The sequence below is a fragment of the Xiphophorus hellerii genome, chromosome 4 (assembly GCF_003331165.1).
Source record: "Xiphophorus hellerii strain 12219 chromosome 4, Xiphophorus_hellerii-4.1, whole genome shotgun sequence".
Classification (NCBI taxonomy): Eukaryota; Metazoa; Chordata; class Actinopteri; order Cyprinodontiformes; family Poeciliidae; genus Xiphophorus; species Xiphophorus hellerii.
In genome coordinates, this window is record NC_045675.1 from 26,093,769 (window position 1) to 26,109,283 (window position 15,515).

General features: G+C 38.6%; 1 protein-coding gene across 1 annotated transcript in view; it reads left to right on the forward strand.

Moving 5' to 3' along the window:
- The window catches only part of znf609b (zinc finger protein 609b), a 97,205-nt gene that overhangs the window by 14,261 nt on the left and 67,429 nt on the right, over positions 1-15,515 (forward strand). The window contains exon 2 of the mRNA XM_032560220.1: positions 13,055-13,935. Coding sequence (XP_032416111.1) covers positions 13,183-13,935 — 753 coding nt within the window. The 5' untranslated portion in view covers positions 13,055-13,182. The remainder of the gene's footprint in view (positions 1-13,054; positions 13,936-15,515) is intronic.

Consider the following 15,515-nt stretch of genomic DNA (forward strand, 5'->3'; position numbering starts at 1 on the left):
TAAAGTCCTGCTAACTGGAGGCAGTTGGGCGTGACGGTCACGCTCATATTCCACGGTGAGGAAGAGTTTCACCCTTTGTGGTTTGCCAAGCCCTGCAAACCCAGCCTACTGCTAATTCCTACCACTGAAACTTGCTTGGAAACACAGACTGGTTTCTATTAAACAACTGAGTGATTTTAAATTTGAGACTGTTTTAAACAAAAGGACTGATGAGCTGTTAAAGATATCCCATCACGTTTCAATACTGCAGATAAGAATGGGAAAGATGGGACCTGGTATCTTTGTAACTGTATAATATTTAGCTCCATTCAGCGAAAAATGGAGCCGTTTTTTTCTCCCAACTACAATAAAATTGCTTTTTAGAAATAACACTGTTTTTTTGGGGGGGTTTCACCATAGTTTATATACTCTTATTTCCAGTCTCTCTATTGGTTTGATTTGACTAATGAGCTTCAATTTATTGTTTGTATAATTATTTTAATACACGATTTTTAGAAAAAACCTGCTACAATTCATTAATTGGCCCACTATATCACTTGTGTGGTTTTTTTTTGTTTTTTTTTTAATATTCTGTAAGTAAAACTTGTAGCACATCAGGGTGAGGCTGAACCAGATTCATTTCCAACTCTACTTTGTTTGGGACATTGACTGTGGTGGTGTTACCTATTTCTTTTTTGTAAGATGAAGGGATGGTCTCACTGTAATGTTTCGGTCACAATCGATGGCCTGCCAAATTCTTGAAGGAGTGTCTCATTTTGTACTGGAATGATATAATTGCTGCTATGACTTTGAATTGAGTGGCTATGAATAGAGCGAGGCATATGACTAACACTAAGAAAATGGCTTAATAGTGAAGTCTTTGCTTAGCGTAGTTTGGAACGATTGTGTTTGTCAGTCTACAACACAAGACGTTAACACCACTTCAACTCAAAGTTTCTTGTGGCTTTTGACTAGTAATACATATTTAAATATTTAATAACGTTCAGTTTGTATTTGTACATTTTTAAGTGTTAATATTCTGACAAACGATTTGAGGTCAGCATTGCTTATTTGTACTGTGTTTCATATTTGCCAAATTTTTCTTTACGACCATGGGTTTTGTTTACAGCTTGCCAATTGAAAGATCAAATATGGTCTTTTACCATTTTTTTTTTAGCTAGTACTACCACTAAACGGTTTGCTTTAATGCACCACTCAAACTTATTATAATGTTACAGAGCTGTTAGCACTTGCTAAGTTCTTGTCCACAGCGGACCCTTCACACAGAACAGAGACTGTGCTACAGCTTAAAAGACCCACTAAAACAGCAATTTGAGCATGCACGAACTTGAAATGAGGTTGGAATGGTTTGTTAAATATGTCCAGTGTGATGACAGCTTGAACTTGGCCATCAAAAAGCTAAAACACAGACTTGATACCCGAGATGTTGGTGTTTTTCCGGCTCGACGTGTACTTTTCGTGCTACATCCTAACGAAGTCAGTCATGCCACGGCAGAGCCTTGAAGGATGACATGATTGTTATATCATCATTACAAAAATGTGCATCACCAAGCACTGTTCAGAGTGCAATAATTGTCGGCCAATAAATTTCAAGTGTCATGAACTTGCATTTTCATGGTAATGTAGAGTTTAGATCGAGCCCAAAGTAAACCTATTATTTTAACTAAGATTTTACTGCTTTCGTTTTTCAACCACCATTTCAGTTAGCAGTGTACCTTCTCTCGTTTTTAGCTGTTGTTTAACGTGTTCTAGCTCCACCTTGTCTCTTGTTGTAACCGCATAGTGAGTCTAATGCCAATCAAATGGGATGTGTGATTGATGAGAGTGGGAGTGATGAGAGGGTGGGGCTTCGTGCACATGCAGTGGGGCTGCGTTTGTTATAGTTTGATACTTATTTTCTTTATTTCCTCAAGAGGTTGAAACCATCTACTTCTCTATTTGCACTATAATAAGTAAATTAGCGCAACACACCTGAAACATTTAGCCAGTTGGAAAGGCTCACACGCGACACAAATGATTTTGTCCCAAATTTTAAAGATCATAGGCATAGAAGCAATGGTGAGAAAGAGAGGAAAGGAGAAATTAGGCTTGTATTGTGATATTTACCAATGTTATTGCCATCGCAAGATTTTCTAATATTGTGCAGCCCTAATCAGAGAGGCTTTTGTGGTAGAGTCATAATAGGAAAATGCTTTTTGGGGTTGAGAAAGAAAGAAGTCAAACCAATCTGGGTCAGTTGAAATATCTCCTGTGATACTATTGCATTCCATTACTCAGTCTTTGTCTTCATGTCTATAAGCTCTCTGCAGACAGGTATATTTACATATGAACCCAGCAACACAGATGGACGCTGTAATGATATATAATCAACCTTTAAACTCCCCCATGCACTGAGTGAGCCTCCTTTACAACTGACCCACAAATACAAACAAACGCTCCACCGCGGACGCTTCTGCCGTTACCACGTCAACCTGCATTCAAACCGAGCGCTTCAATTATAGACCGGCGAGAGCTCAGATAATTAGAAGTGTTCTGAGAATCTTGGTGACTGCTTGTGTAATTCAGAAACGGCCGTGGAGTGGAATGGCTCAGCATGCTAATGGAACTGCTCCTGTTTCTGCTCCCGGCCCCTTTGAACGCAGGGAAAATCAATCTGGCACCTTGTCTGAGTTTTTTTTTTTTCTTCTTCTTCTTCTTTCTTTTTTTTTTTTAACACTAGAGCTTCTGTGTGGATGTTCCTTTCATCTTCTCCAACAGAAGTTATCATAAATACACCACCACTGGATTATTTATTTGGACTCTCAGGAAAAACAAATATGCAAGTTAAAGTTGATTCCAGATTTATTCCTTTTTTTCCCCCTAAAAGTACAATTAGTTATTAAAATACAAGTGCAAGTTCTTGTGGAAAAACATGTATGTAGGGAGATGAGGACGTTTTACTTTAAAAGTTATTGTCTCAGTTTGACTACAGGTTACATTAAGACAAAGCTGTCTATTTAATCCCTGGAAGCAAGTCTTTTTATCTGTAGATATGGCCATCAAAGGAAGCAGAGTTGATTTTAACAAGGGAGGAAAAAAAGAGGCTAATTAGTTCTGCCATTTTCATATTTTCAACTTCTTGGTGATCATTAAAAGAAGAGACTTAAGCACACAACATAATTGCAGCGTCTTCTAAAACCAGCAGACGATAATCTGACATGTCACCTCGAGATGTTTGTCTAACTCCAGCCCCACATTTACCTCATTAGCACTGCTCTGAAAAATAGATGACTGCCACTATAACTTATTTAGAAGTTTTAGAAAGTTTACATTGCCGTTGAGGCAATGGGACTAATTGGCTGAGTTACATTTCTATCTATCTATCTATCTATCTATCTATCTATCTATCTATCTATCTATCTATCTATCTATCTATCTATCTATCTATCTATCTATCTATCTATCTATCTATCGTGTCTGCTGTTTTGACAGTCCTCCTATATTTTTATTGTTGCACTAATGTGAATGCATCTCAATTTCTAGCAAACTCTTCAGAAATGATCGTACATTAATTTGGCATGTCTTTTAAAAAAGAAAGGCATTGATATGGTTGTGCACGTTTAAGAGGAGTTTCAGTTGTTGCACAGCTCATGAGCAATATGAGGCCAATGGACCTTATTAATTTTGCTACTAAACACAGCAAACGATTGAAACTTACATCCCAGTCTAATTTTATACGTGGGTTCTCCACTCATGTATTTGTACTATTGAGAAAGTTTGGTTAAATATACAAATTATATGTCACCAGCAAATATTGAGAGGTTGTAGCACTAACTCATTAAGTTGTCACCAAATCCGGGACGTTGGAGCACATCGCTACAGTTTTATAATTATAAATCTCTGAACAGCTTAGCACCACATTACATTAGACATCTGCTGTCGTTGCTATATCACCCTTCCAGACCTCTCAGGTTTTTTTTTCTTCTGCTCTGCATCCCCAGAACCAAACATGGAGAAGCAGCATTTAGCTGCTATGCACCACAAATCTGGAACAAACTTCCAGAAAACTGAAAAACAGCCGAAACACTGACTTTTCTTCAAATAAAGATTACAATTCCACCTTTTTAGAGTCGCTTTTGATTAATAGTAAGTAGAACATCGATCAACATATTTGATGTGTCTTTACTTGATGATTTTGAGGATGGCTTTTGACATTATGTGATGTTTATTGCTTGTTTCTTAAGTGGTGACAGTATGATGGTTTTATAATGTTTTTACTGCTGAAAAGGTTGCTGAAATGTGCTATGCAAATAAATTTATATTGATTAATCTGGTTTTATCAAAGATTGACTGTCTTTTTAGGATTACAGCTCTGCTGCAATCGAGCTAGCGTTTTTTTCTCTCGAATATAATACAAGCAAACCGGATTTTAAAGTGTTTCTTTTGCAATCACAGCTCTGGCTAATAGTTGTGCTGTTTTTTTGTGTGCACATCCTCATGGGCAAAGTTTTGAATATGCATGATTGATTCTCACTCAAGTCTCCAGCTCTCAAAAGACGTTAGATGAGATTTAAAATTGTTTTGGGAGGGGGTGAGCTTACAGAAAACCAGAGACTGATCAGTGACTTGTGTAAATAGTCTAAAAGTTGTGCACAGACTCTTCTTGAGAGGAAGAGAAGACGCAGTTTCTTGAATACTCCATTCTTCTACGGTTATTAAATATTGCACATTTCAATACCGGTTTGCAAATAATTATATGCTAAATTCATTCAGTTTCTACTTGTAGCCTTGTCAATAAGATAAACATTATGGATGTTGGTTATTTTAAAACACAAAACGGCTTTTTGGATCCAGTTCTGATGCAAGAATGATTCAAGAGACTGACAGTTTTCTTTTTTCTGGTGGTGAAATTATTAACCAATGAGGAATCCAGCTACCCTACAGACGTCTGATTCCCATCACCTGGATTGGCTGGGTGCATTTCTATTCTGGTAACCAGCTCAACCGCACAATCCAATTACATGAATGAAGGTTTCTGTTGAGCCTTTCCAGATAAGGTGTTCCCTTTTGCATGACCTACAGAGAAAAAAAAAAGATGTTTTACAAGTTGAGTCATTGTGTTTGCTTACAACTTTCATTCTCCATGAGAAAACAGTTTATATGGCTATTATAAAATAAAATAAAAAACAATAACTTTATGCCGATATCATTAGTTAACTAGGACACTAAGCAACACAGTTGACATATTTCACTGGTTTGCTTTGATAGGACGTCAAATCACAGATCTGATGTCTGCGTTTCACAGTAAATGAAGACAGGATATTTTCATTCTTATGCTATCGTTGCTGTGGTGTGTCAAAAGAAAGCAGCAATGTTTTATGAAAACATATTGTAAATGGGGCTTTTCTGGCACTGAGCACTTGGTAGGAACTAAATAAGGTGCACATAAAATTTTATGTCTCACAAAAAGTAAACCCTTTAAGGCCAGTGGTGTCCAAACTTTTTTTCACGTGGGCCAAAGTTGCAAAGTTTGAAAGTACTCAAGCTCTATAATTTATATAATATATAATTTATATTAAATATTTTTACGGCTCAGCGATAGAGTAAAAATGCAATATCTTAAGGACAAATATAGTAGAAAAGAACATATTTCAGGTAACAAGAATGTTCTGTTTAAAAAGATGTGGATTTGTCATCAAACACTAAATTTTCCTACTTAGCACTTTGGGCAGGGGACAGTGTCTAGGGCCCTATGAAAGCCATTTTATTTTCCGTTTTATTCCACTTTTCCCATTTTTATTTTTCTGAATTCCATTTTTTTCCATTTTAACCATATTTATTTACGATTATGGAGGTAATGAAAGCAGTTCAACAAATCCATAGCCAGAGATCCACATTTGCTGTTGTTCAGGTTTCACAAATATAACTGCTGTGGTTCAGCGGAGCATCAAATAATTTTAGACAGTATTTAAATGTTTTTTTGCACTGTTTTTTTGTTGTTTTTTAAAGTACTCAAACATTCGGCACAAAACAAATAACCATGTTTTCATAATTTATAAAATAAAATCTCAGGTTTGGAGTTTAACTGGACTCCAAAATACGTCTCTCAGGAAAACCAGCAAACAGTAAAACCTTCCATAACAATCAGAGCCTTTGTTTATTTTAATTTCTTTTAATTGTATTTTATCTGTTTTATTCTTCACTACAAATGGCCGTAACATCCTTGCGCCACCAGTCAACTGGTGCTGACAAAACTTAAGTTTTACATTCAACCGTGTTAACTTTCCTTCTGTGTTTTCTGCATTGTGGAAATCATAGACTCCTAATTATCTTGATCCTCAGATCCAGTGAGGACTCTGAAGTCTTTCAAACCCATTGCCACTAATTTATGTCAAATATGTTGAGTAGTTTGATGAGTCACTCTGCTAACAATAACTTGTTTGATGACCCAGTCCTGAGACAGAACTGCCAGTGGGTGGATGCATCGATCAGGCTTTTACTTGCTGCTACAGATTTTCCTGCTCCTTTCATCTCAGTTCAAGAATGAAATGTAACAAACACTGAACAAGAAGTGCCACCGGTTCTTTGATTGAAATGGTAGTTCTGTATCCAACAGAGAATGAAAAGAATACTAGATTACTGCAATTTACGGATCAAAGCATGTGTTCCCAACCTTTATTGGATTTTTATTCAACTTAAAACATGAATCAAAGAGTATGCTGTTTGATGATCGGTTTACACACTGAAAAAGTGTGAATGTCAGTTTTTGAACATTTGGAAGTGTGAAAGTAATGCAGGTGATCCCCATCTGAATGATTTGTGGTTCATTGGTTGACAGTAAGCCCCAAGTCAAAGGACTTCAAAGTGCCAAGGCACTTTATTATTCAGTTGACATATGGTTATAAAGTACATGTTCTTAGATCCTTCATGTCAATCCAGCAGATTAAAAGCTAAAGTTCATCAGGAAGAATTTGGCAGTTATTTGCACATTAGCGTTGTTTCCATTACAAGTGTGTGCAAAACTTTGTCTATTGCAATAAATAAGAAATGCAATTAGAATCATTTGAATAAGTTTGTTTACGGGATGAGTCATTAAAAACATGCCTCGCCCTCATCCTCTTACCACTTCCTGACTTCTACTTCGTCGTTTCTGCCAGTAGTAACATCTGGTTGTTAATGACTCGTGTGATGAGAAAAAACCGTTTCCTTTGCAGTTTTGCGTAATATATTAATTTTGATACAAATGAAAAACCACCTTGTCCCAACATTTTTTATCCAAAAAACAGTTTTTCCTGAATTGGCAAGGTTTCCATTATGCTAATTTATTTTCGTATTTCCAATTCATGCCGTTAATTTGTCAATGGAAATGCAGATAGTGTGCAGTTTAGTTAAAAATGTATCTATTTGTATTATGTTGGTCTGAACAATATCAGGAAAACGTGTAGTTGCAATACTATGGCTGAAAATTGCAACAACTGTCTAGATTATGACTAACCCACATTTTCTGGACTCTTATTTTTCTTTCCTCAGATGGTGGAAAATCTACCAAATACTGCACCTAAGAAGTCTTTTACCATTGATGACCTGTTTCATAGATTCCTTGGAATGAATAGACTCAAACTTTATAAACAAATTTAAATCATCCAGTTTACTTCTCTCAACTGATAACCGTGTTTCTTAAGTAAAATTACATTTCAGACCCCAACAGTAGGTCTCCAAACTGTTTATTTTTCCCGACCAGTCAGTAAACCTCTACATTCTCAATTTGAAAGAATATAAGTTGACAGAAGATAAACAAACGGTCTCTTTGCTCCTGCCCTTTGGTTTATTGTTTCAGTAACGCGTGGGAGGATGGCTCTGGCCCAGTTCCTCGTGAAAACGTATCGTCTGACTAGTTAGAGTTGGAACGACGCATAGCACTGCAACTACGCAGGGCATGCATTTCATATTGTAGAGAGATTAAAATCTCCCGTGATTTCTTCTCCGTTTGTACAAGACAATTAAAAGTAACTTTAGCGAATCTCCTCTCTGTCCTTAATAAGATTTGGAGCACTTGGGAGTAGACATGAGAAATGATAATTGTGAGTGGCTTTGTACCTCAATGAAAAAGTAAAAGCGCAGTGAGACTGTAAGGTCTTTTATAATTCTAATCAGACCAGCAACCATAGTGGAGAAAAGCCAATAAAGCTTTCTTAGCAAATATCCAACTCTTGTTTTGTTACTAGATATATTCCAAGGATTTTCAACTTTAACATTTAACAATAAATGTTTTTGCCTCATCTTGATATTGGGAGCATCTGCCATCATATTTAGTTAAGAAGTTGGAGCTCTTTATTTTGATGCTAAGCAGTAAATATAAACTCTACACTGTTATTTGAAATAAATGCTGTCTGTCATAAGCCGCTATGTTTTTTGGTTTTGATTTATTGCTTTTATGTGGTTGCATTTGAGTCCTTCAGTTGACCACAGTTGATGCTAGCAGTTACTTGTTGTATTCTCAGAAGCCTTATTGATCTACAGCTATTTCTTTGGAACAGTGTGAGGGTTCAGTCCACTTTAAGCAAACTCTTGTCCATTTGCCTAGGAAGTCTGGTTCGTTTGGGGAGTCAAACTTGTTAGGACCAAAAAACGTCTGGTCCGCCTAAAAACCTAAGCCTTGGGTCAATTAAAGTGAACTCTACCATGTCTCGGGGATTCAAGTGGACAAGAGGCCGATCCAAAAACAGGAAGCAGACTATAGCGCAGGGCATTCTGGGTAAATACAACCAAAACAAATGTGTGAGTTTGATGTTTGCTAGAAAATAGCCCCTGGTCTTTAACCAAAGACAAAAGAGAAATCCTACAAAATTTGATGCTACTTCATTTTTGTTTACATTTTGTGAAGAAGGAAATTGAACTCATGTCTTCTTCTGAGATTTTTGTTGTTTCCTTCAGTACTTCTTGGTGCAGCGGCCCCACAATATAAATAAAATTTCATATTGTTTGGTACAGTGCATTGTGAAAGCGAACCACACCAGCTAAAAATGTTACAAATGTTGCAATTTTGTTCCCCAATCAAAGCAAATGTACCAGACTGTCAGGTTTGGAAACACTCTTAAAAAACCGGGGAATGGCCTTGGTTCTTTTTGTTTCGTGACTCAGAAGACGCCCCCACTTCTTAATCTAATTTAATTGTATTCCCTGTCTTCACATTAGCACTGTCAAGCCAGAGTCGCCCCTACATGGCTGCTGATAGATAAGCAAAGTGAAACTTGATCTGTAAAAATAAAAAAGAGAAAAGGACAAGCCCTGTGGGACTTGTGCAGCAGGCATGCCTTTCGCTCAATGAGGCACTTGCTGAGACATTTACTTGGCAGATTTTTATTTTATTTTAATTTTTTTCCCCAATAGAAGCTTGCACTGCGGTTCTAGCTAAGGGGGTGTACAGTGGGTCAACTGCTGATAGAGTTACAACCTTTCCTTTGTGGAGGTGTTGGACAAATTGAACCTCACAACTGTTAAAGCAGCTTTACGGGGACAGCTGTAGCTCTCCGCCCACCAAAAACCCACCACGGCCTGTTGTTCCTTTGGGGAACCATCTGTGAGGAAGAAGCAGGCGCAGTGATTAAATGATTGTTCAACAGTTTTACCTTCGTCACTGGAGCGCAGGGGGTTGCAATCTGTGACCCTTCTGTAGTGTTGGTCTACTGACAGATGAGTGATGTTTAATGAAAAGGAACAGTCCTCCTCTGTGTATAGAGATTTGTGTTTTTTTTTTTTTTTCATGTACTTCAACTCTAACAGAAAATTCAAAAACTGGCAACAAGGTTTCTTTGTCGTAGCAGCATACCGAAAATCTGACCTAATTAGTTTTGCCAACGGTAACAAAGTGAAAGGACCTTCAGATGTGGTGGGAATTCAGTCTGAATGAGTCAAAGTAACGCATGCTTTAAACGTCAAAGCGAATGAACATTTGTAGGTTAGCCTGGCTGAATATAATACAAGTAAATGAATCGGATAGATGATTAGACACTTGAACTTGAGAGACATTCTTGATTAACAAATTAACTTTATATGTGATTCTATAAAGCTTAAAAGTGGCTGTCTGAATTTGAAATGAAATGTCTGACTGTTCTTCGGGAACTGTTTCACCACTTGACTGATGTAGCAAGACATGCATTTTTCTGTATCATTTAAAAAAAAAAAAGAGTCAAGTTCAAACAAAGATAACCCAGTTATTTCGGAATGTACTATGGCTGATATGAAATGCTTATATCTTGACACATTTTTCAGTATATCAATAATTAGTTTTTTAGTTCTAAATGTCTGAAAAACACCCATACTAGTAGCGTAGCCTTTTCTGTTTTCACTCCATGACATTGTTTATTTTTTTGTTTTGTATATAGCATGCATCTGCAGAAAAACTTAGGAACTATTGAATAGGCTACCTCAAGACATTAAGTAGTGCAGTTTTCTCCTTAAAGTACACACAATAACAACAATAAATCCATACTAAGGATTTAGATTTTTCCTGCTGTTCTCATGCAGTGGAATGAAATGTAAACTTAGCAGTCCCAAGACGAGTGTTTTTTTTGTTGTTTTTTTAAAAGAGCTTATAAACGTCTCAATGCAAAATTTATCTCTGTCATGTTGGATCAAAATTTACCATATAGGGACACAATTTGATAATTGCCATCAGTAATTAGCATATTATTTTGTTCAAAGGAGCACTAAGCAGCGTTTTAGCAATTATGCGTATGTATGTGAAAAAAAGAAGTAACGATATCTATTGTGCGAACTCGTGGTCTTCTTGTTTTGGAATATAAAAAACTAAAATAGGCTGGCTAAAGTCTTAAGGCCCCAACATACTCGGGTGCACTTCAGTTCTCGGAGATCTGCACGGACTCGAAGCGGACGTCCGCCGGACATGTCCGTGCAAGGATAGATTTTTATGACCACGTACTTGGTGTCGCACATTAAACTACCCAGTGGAAACCGTGTTCACATCGAACTGGTTTTCATGTGACACTGGGCTGATAAGTTTGAGAATAAGAGTTTTATGAGTTCATGTTGTTTCAAAGTTGACATCAACATGATGACAGTCAATATAAAGTTGTCATGGGGACGTGATAGACACGTAAGCGAAAATGCTTAACAGCAACAGGCTTTATAAATTCACGCAAATATTGACATTGTGAATTACGCAGAATTATAAGAACAAAAAACGACATCATCCCAGACTTCTTTATCAGTAGCGGAGCAGAGAGGTGGTCCAATGAGTTGAGTCTGACTTTTTTTTTCCCTCAAACAACGGCAAGGAAAGAATGATCGGGTTTTCGATTGCTGCACAAATTATTGCATCAATCACAATTGTGCTTTTGGAACATAATAAACAAAGCTTATTGAATGGATCCCTGATTACAGCTAAAGCCAGCGCAGCCTTCTGGTGTTCCTCTGCCCGCAGTAGGATGCTGCGCTGGCTCCGGGCAGCGGTTCACATTGCCGGATGAATCGACATGTGACTGCCATTCTCTGTCCCGCACTGAGAGGTGAGTTAAGGCTTCCCAGATGGAGAAGAAACAGAGCTAGGCGCCCAAATAGTTCATCAAACTTGCTAGTTCTCATTAGGATTGTGTGAAATAAAGGAATTTGTCACGAGAGTATTTTAGGTAATCAGTATGCGCGAGTATGAAAACCCAACCGTCTGCGGACAGTACACGCGGAGTTCGCACGGTTCATGGAATGCGCACAGTACGCCCGAGTATGTGGGGGACTTTAGAATTCATATATTATAAAGCCATTTTTTTCATGACTCAAACTTCTAGAAAACTGTAAAACAGCTGAAACACTGACTTCCTTTAAATCTAGACTAAAAAACCCCCACCTGTTTAGAGTTTATTTGACACATAATCAATAATGAATTTAATGATGGCTCTTAAATTAATGTAATGTTTTGATTGTTGATTATATGTTGCACGACTTTGTGTTTTTGTTTTTTATGATGTAGAGCACTTTGAAATGCCTTGTAGCTGAAATGTGCTGTACAAATAAAATTTGATTTGATTTTACTCCACTAGATATAGTACAAAATAAAATATAATGGTTACAGAAATTCCTAAGTTCTTAATGCAGCTTATGTTTAAAATGTTTTCATTTCCAGTGTGACACATTAGTGAAGGTTAAAGCATAATGTAGAAGAACTGTGATAGCGCTAGGGAAGCTGTAAACTGTAGCTGATGAGCTTGTGTGATTCCCATTGAGACATCTATTTCCTTAACCATTTTTTTCTATTTTTCCCCCATCTTTACTTGTGTCTTTTCAAATGTCGCATATGGCAAAAAAAGATGTTGGAAATATTTTAGACAAATGGACACAACCGGCTCACTTTGATCTGTCGTTTTCATGTAGCTTTCTGCAACCAGTCACTGTATTTATTCAATTCATTATTCATGAATATTTGGGGAGAACAATCCAAAATCCACATGATTACACCGTGAAGACCGGGATTGCTTTTTTTCCTGCTGATTTCCAACTCACCTACAATCGGATGCAAGTGGAATTTTGGAAAATCATAGTATTGATTCAGTTTAAAACAATGACCTTTGTTTTATGCTCTGTAAGCAAAGGCAGTAACCTGCTTTTTCTTCTGAATCATAGGCTTTTAAGCCCCTCTGACCCCCCAATGATTGTTATGCTCTAGAGTTGAAAAGGCATGGCTCTATAAAGCATGTGGGCTGTGTGATGGGCCAGCTACTTCTTATTTATCAGCAGTGACACTATCTGCGGCGCTTTGTGAAAAGAAAGTCAGTCATTCAGAACAGCGGGGGCCACCTTGGCTGTCAAAGCAGGATTTAGGCTACATTTCCCACGGTTGCCATGACGACCGTGGGAAGTGATTATTTAGAGCAGGTTTTGGAGCGGAGCTGTTACCAGTGGGTATTACCATGGTGGTTTTCACAGTGATCATCCAAGAATTACTGGCTCGCGATCAAACGTTTGTTTTACAATGAGCTGCTGTGTTCTGAGACGCTGTCGCTGCTCTGTGTCTGAATTGTTGGATTAATTTGTGCTTTTTTCTTTCTTGCTTTCTTTCTAGGGCACAATGTGGTTAAATGGGACAGGAAGGAGTAGAACGTGAAGATTCTCTGACCCTTGCCCCTGACTCCCAACCGTCCGAGAGGGTGTCGGACCTCACCGAGGCATTCCTGGGCCGTTGGCACTAAAATGTCCCTAAGTGGTGGCACTGCAGGCGGGAAAGGTGTGGACTCGAATGCGGTGGACACTTACGACAGCGGGGATGAGTGGGATATCGGTGTTGGAAATCTGATCATCGACCTCGACGCAGACTTAGAGAAGGACAAACTTGAGATGTCTGGCACCAAGGACAGCATGGCAGCACCACCCAGCGCAGTGGCAGCGTTGCCCGACAACATACGATTCGTCAGCCCGGTCTCCGGCGTTCAAGGCAAGGAGAGCAAATCCAAATACAAGCGCAACAAGAACTCTAAAGACAATAGCAGCAAAGCTTCCACGGATGGGGGGAAAAAAGAGCCCACTGGACGGACTCAAGGGGAACCAACGGGTGCAGCAGCGAGCGCGGCCGCTGCCGGCAACAATTCCACCTCTGGGAAGAACATGGAAAAAGGGGGCAAGGCCTCCCGAGGTGTTCTCGGTGGTAAAAAAGACAAGGAAGGAGCCGGCGGGAAAAATAAGAAAGACAAAACAGATGGCGCCCCAGTCGTGGCAATTGGCGTCTCTGAGAAGGACGTATCTCAGGCCCAAGTTGCTTTGGGAAATAGTCGTAATGCGTCTTTTGAGAACACACAATCAACAGACTTGGCAGATGCTAATCAAATGGGAAATATTGCACTTGAATCTGTTGGGATAGTACCACCTTTGATCTCCAAAACTGAACCAGATGAGGTGGAAAATGTTAACAGCGAATGCAAGACATTAAAGAAGATTAAAAACGAGAAGGTAGGTTGTTCATTTTACTCCGTTGTGATGTTTGTTGAATCTCTATCATCGCCTTTTGCTTTGACGGATCACATTTGAATTGCATTTGACATTAATTCCTTCTTGAATTGGGGATGTACTCGTATTGTGTTTCTTCTTTAGATCAAAGCATTGGCATTTTAATAAAAGGAAAAAAAACAAAATGAAAGGACTGATTGGCATGTTTAGAATACCTCGGTTTTTCTGTTTTCTCTAGTGAGTTTTACAAGCTGTAGATGTAGCTCTTTAAAACAAAACTGTCTTTCATTGATATCAATTTAATGCAATCTGACCCAGCGCTTTGGGCTTCTTGACATTGCGCTTTGACAGCCTGTTTCTTTCAGCGAGCATGGCGATGCACTGCATTCCCTAAAGCAATCTGACATGTGATGCATGCAAAGAGGCCCACTGCTGTTTTCTCTTTTATTACCGTCCTATGAATGAGAGCACCCTTGACGAATGGGATGCCGTGACCCGCCACAGGAAATGGTCCACACAGTGGAGATGTTCTTTTTCCTGACTTGACTGCAAAGGATTTATTTATCTTAAAGGAATGGACAGTTTATTTCCCATTTGAAACACTTCTTGAGGCCTGTTAAGTAACAGTTAACTAAAGTTCTTCACATTAGCCAGTGAAGAATTAATTGCGGACCGGAAGACAATCGACACTGTCAGCCTTACGCGGTACAAAGCATTTTGCCTGCGAAGTCAAGCTAACGTCGAAGCGTGTTCCACTTTTTCTTTTTGTTGTTGAGCAATTTCGACGCTGATATTGTCATACAAGAATAATATAAAGAGTATAGCTAAATAGCTATTCACCCACACTTATCTTGTTCACTCAGAGCGGATCTATCACTGTTTCTTTTGTATGCCTCATAGCAGCCTTTTCATGCTCTTGCGGTATAAAAGACAGCAGAGCGGGGAGGTGCAGAGGACTGTTTTTGTCTGTCATCGTGTTCCATTCTTAATCCCACAAGCCCTGGCAATGCCTGGTGGAGCAGTGTGTGTGTGTGTGTGTGGAGGGGGAGCTGGTGCTCAGCACGCCTTCCTCTGTTTTCCTGGTGCTCTGAAAGTGGCGTGGGGGATGGGCGACAAGGAAGCCTGTTTGATTCCTTAAATCCAGGACACCCAGTCATGAACACTAGCTGTAGAGCCTCCTGTGGCTGGACAGTTGTGAAAGGAATTTTAGGAAAGTCTTTGTAATCATAGTGTATTTAGAATTAAAGGACCTTTCTTTGGGAGAACCAACAAGAACAACAGGCAGCAATGAATAGAAGACAGAGGTCAGAACTGCTTTGTAGCTGCAGGCTGTTGAAATGTATCCTTGAAAACACGAGGGTGGTGTGGCGTGATTCAAAAGCAGCGTTAATCAATATTGACTTGAAGAGGATTTTATTTAGTCAGGTAAGCCCAGTTAAAGGAAAATGCACAAAAAGAGCATTTAATTCTTGTTAGGCAGTTTGTTTTTCTTTGATATGTGCTTCTGCATAGAGGAACTTGTCATTCCATAAGAGAAAAAGCAAGGTCAAGTACAGCCAGAAGAATGCATTTAGGTTGATGAT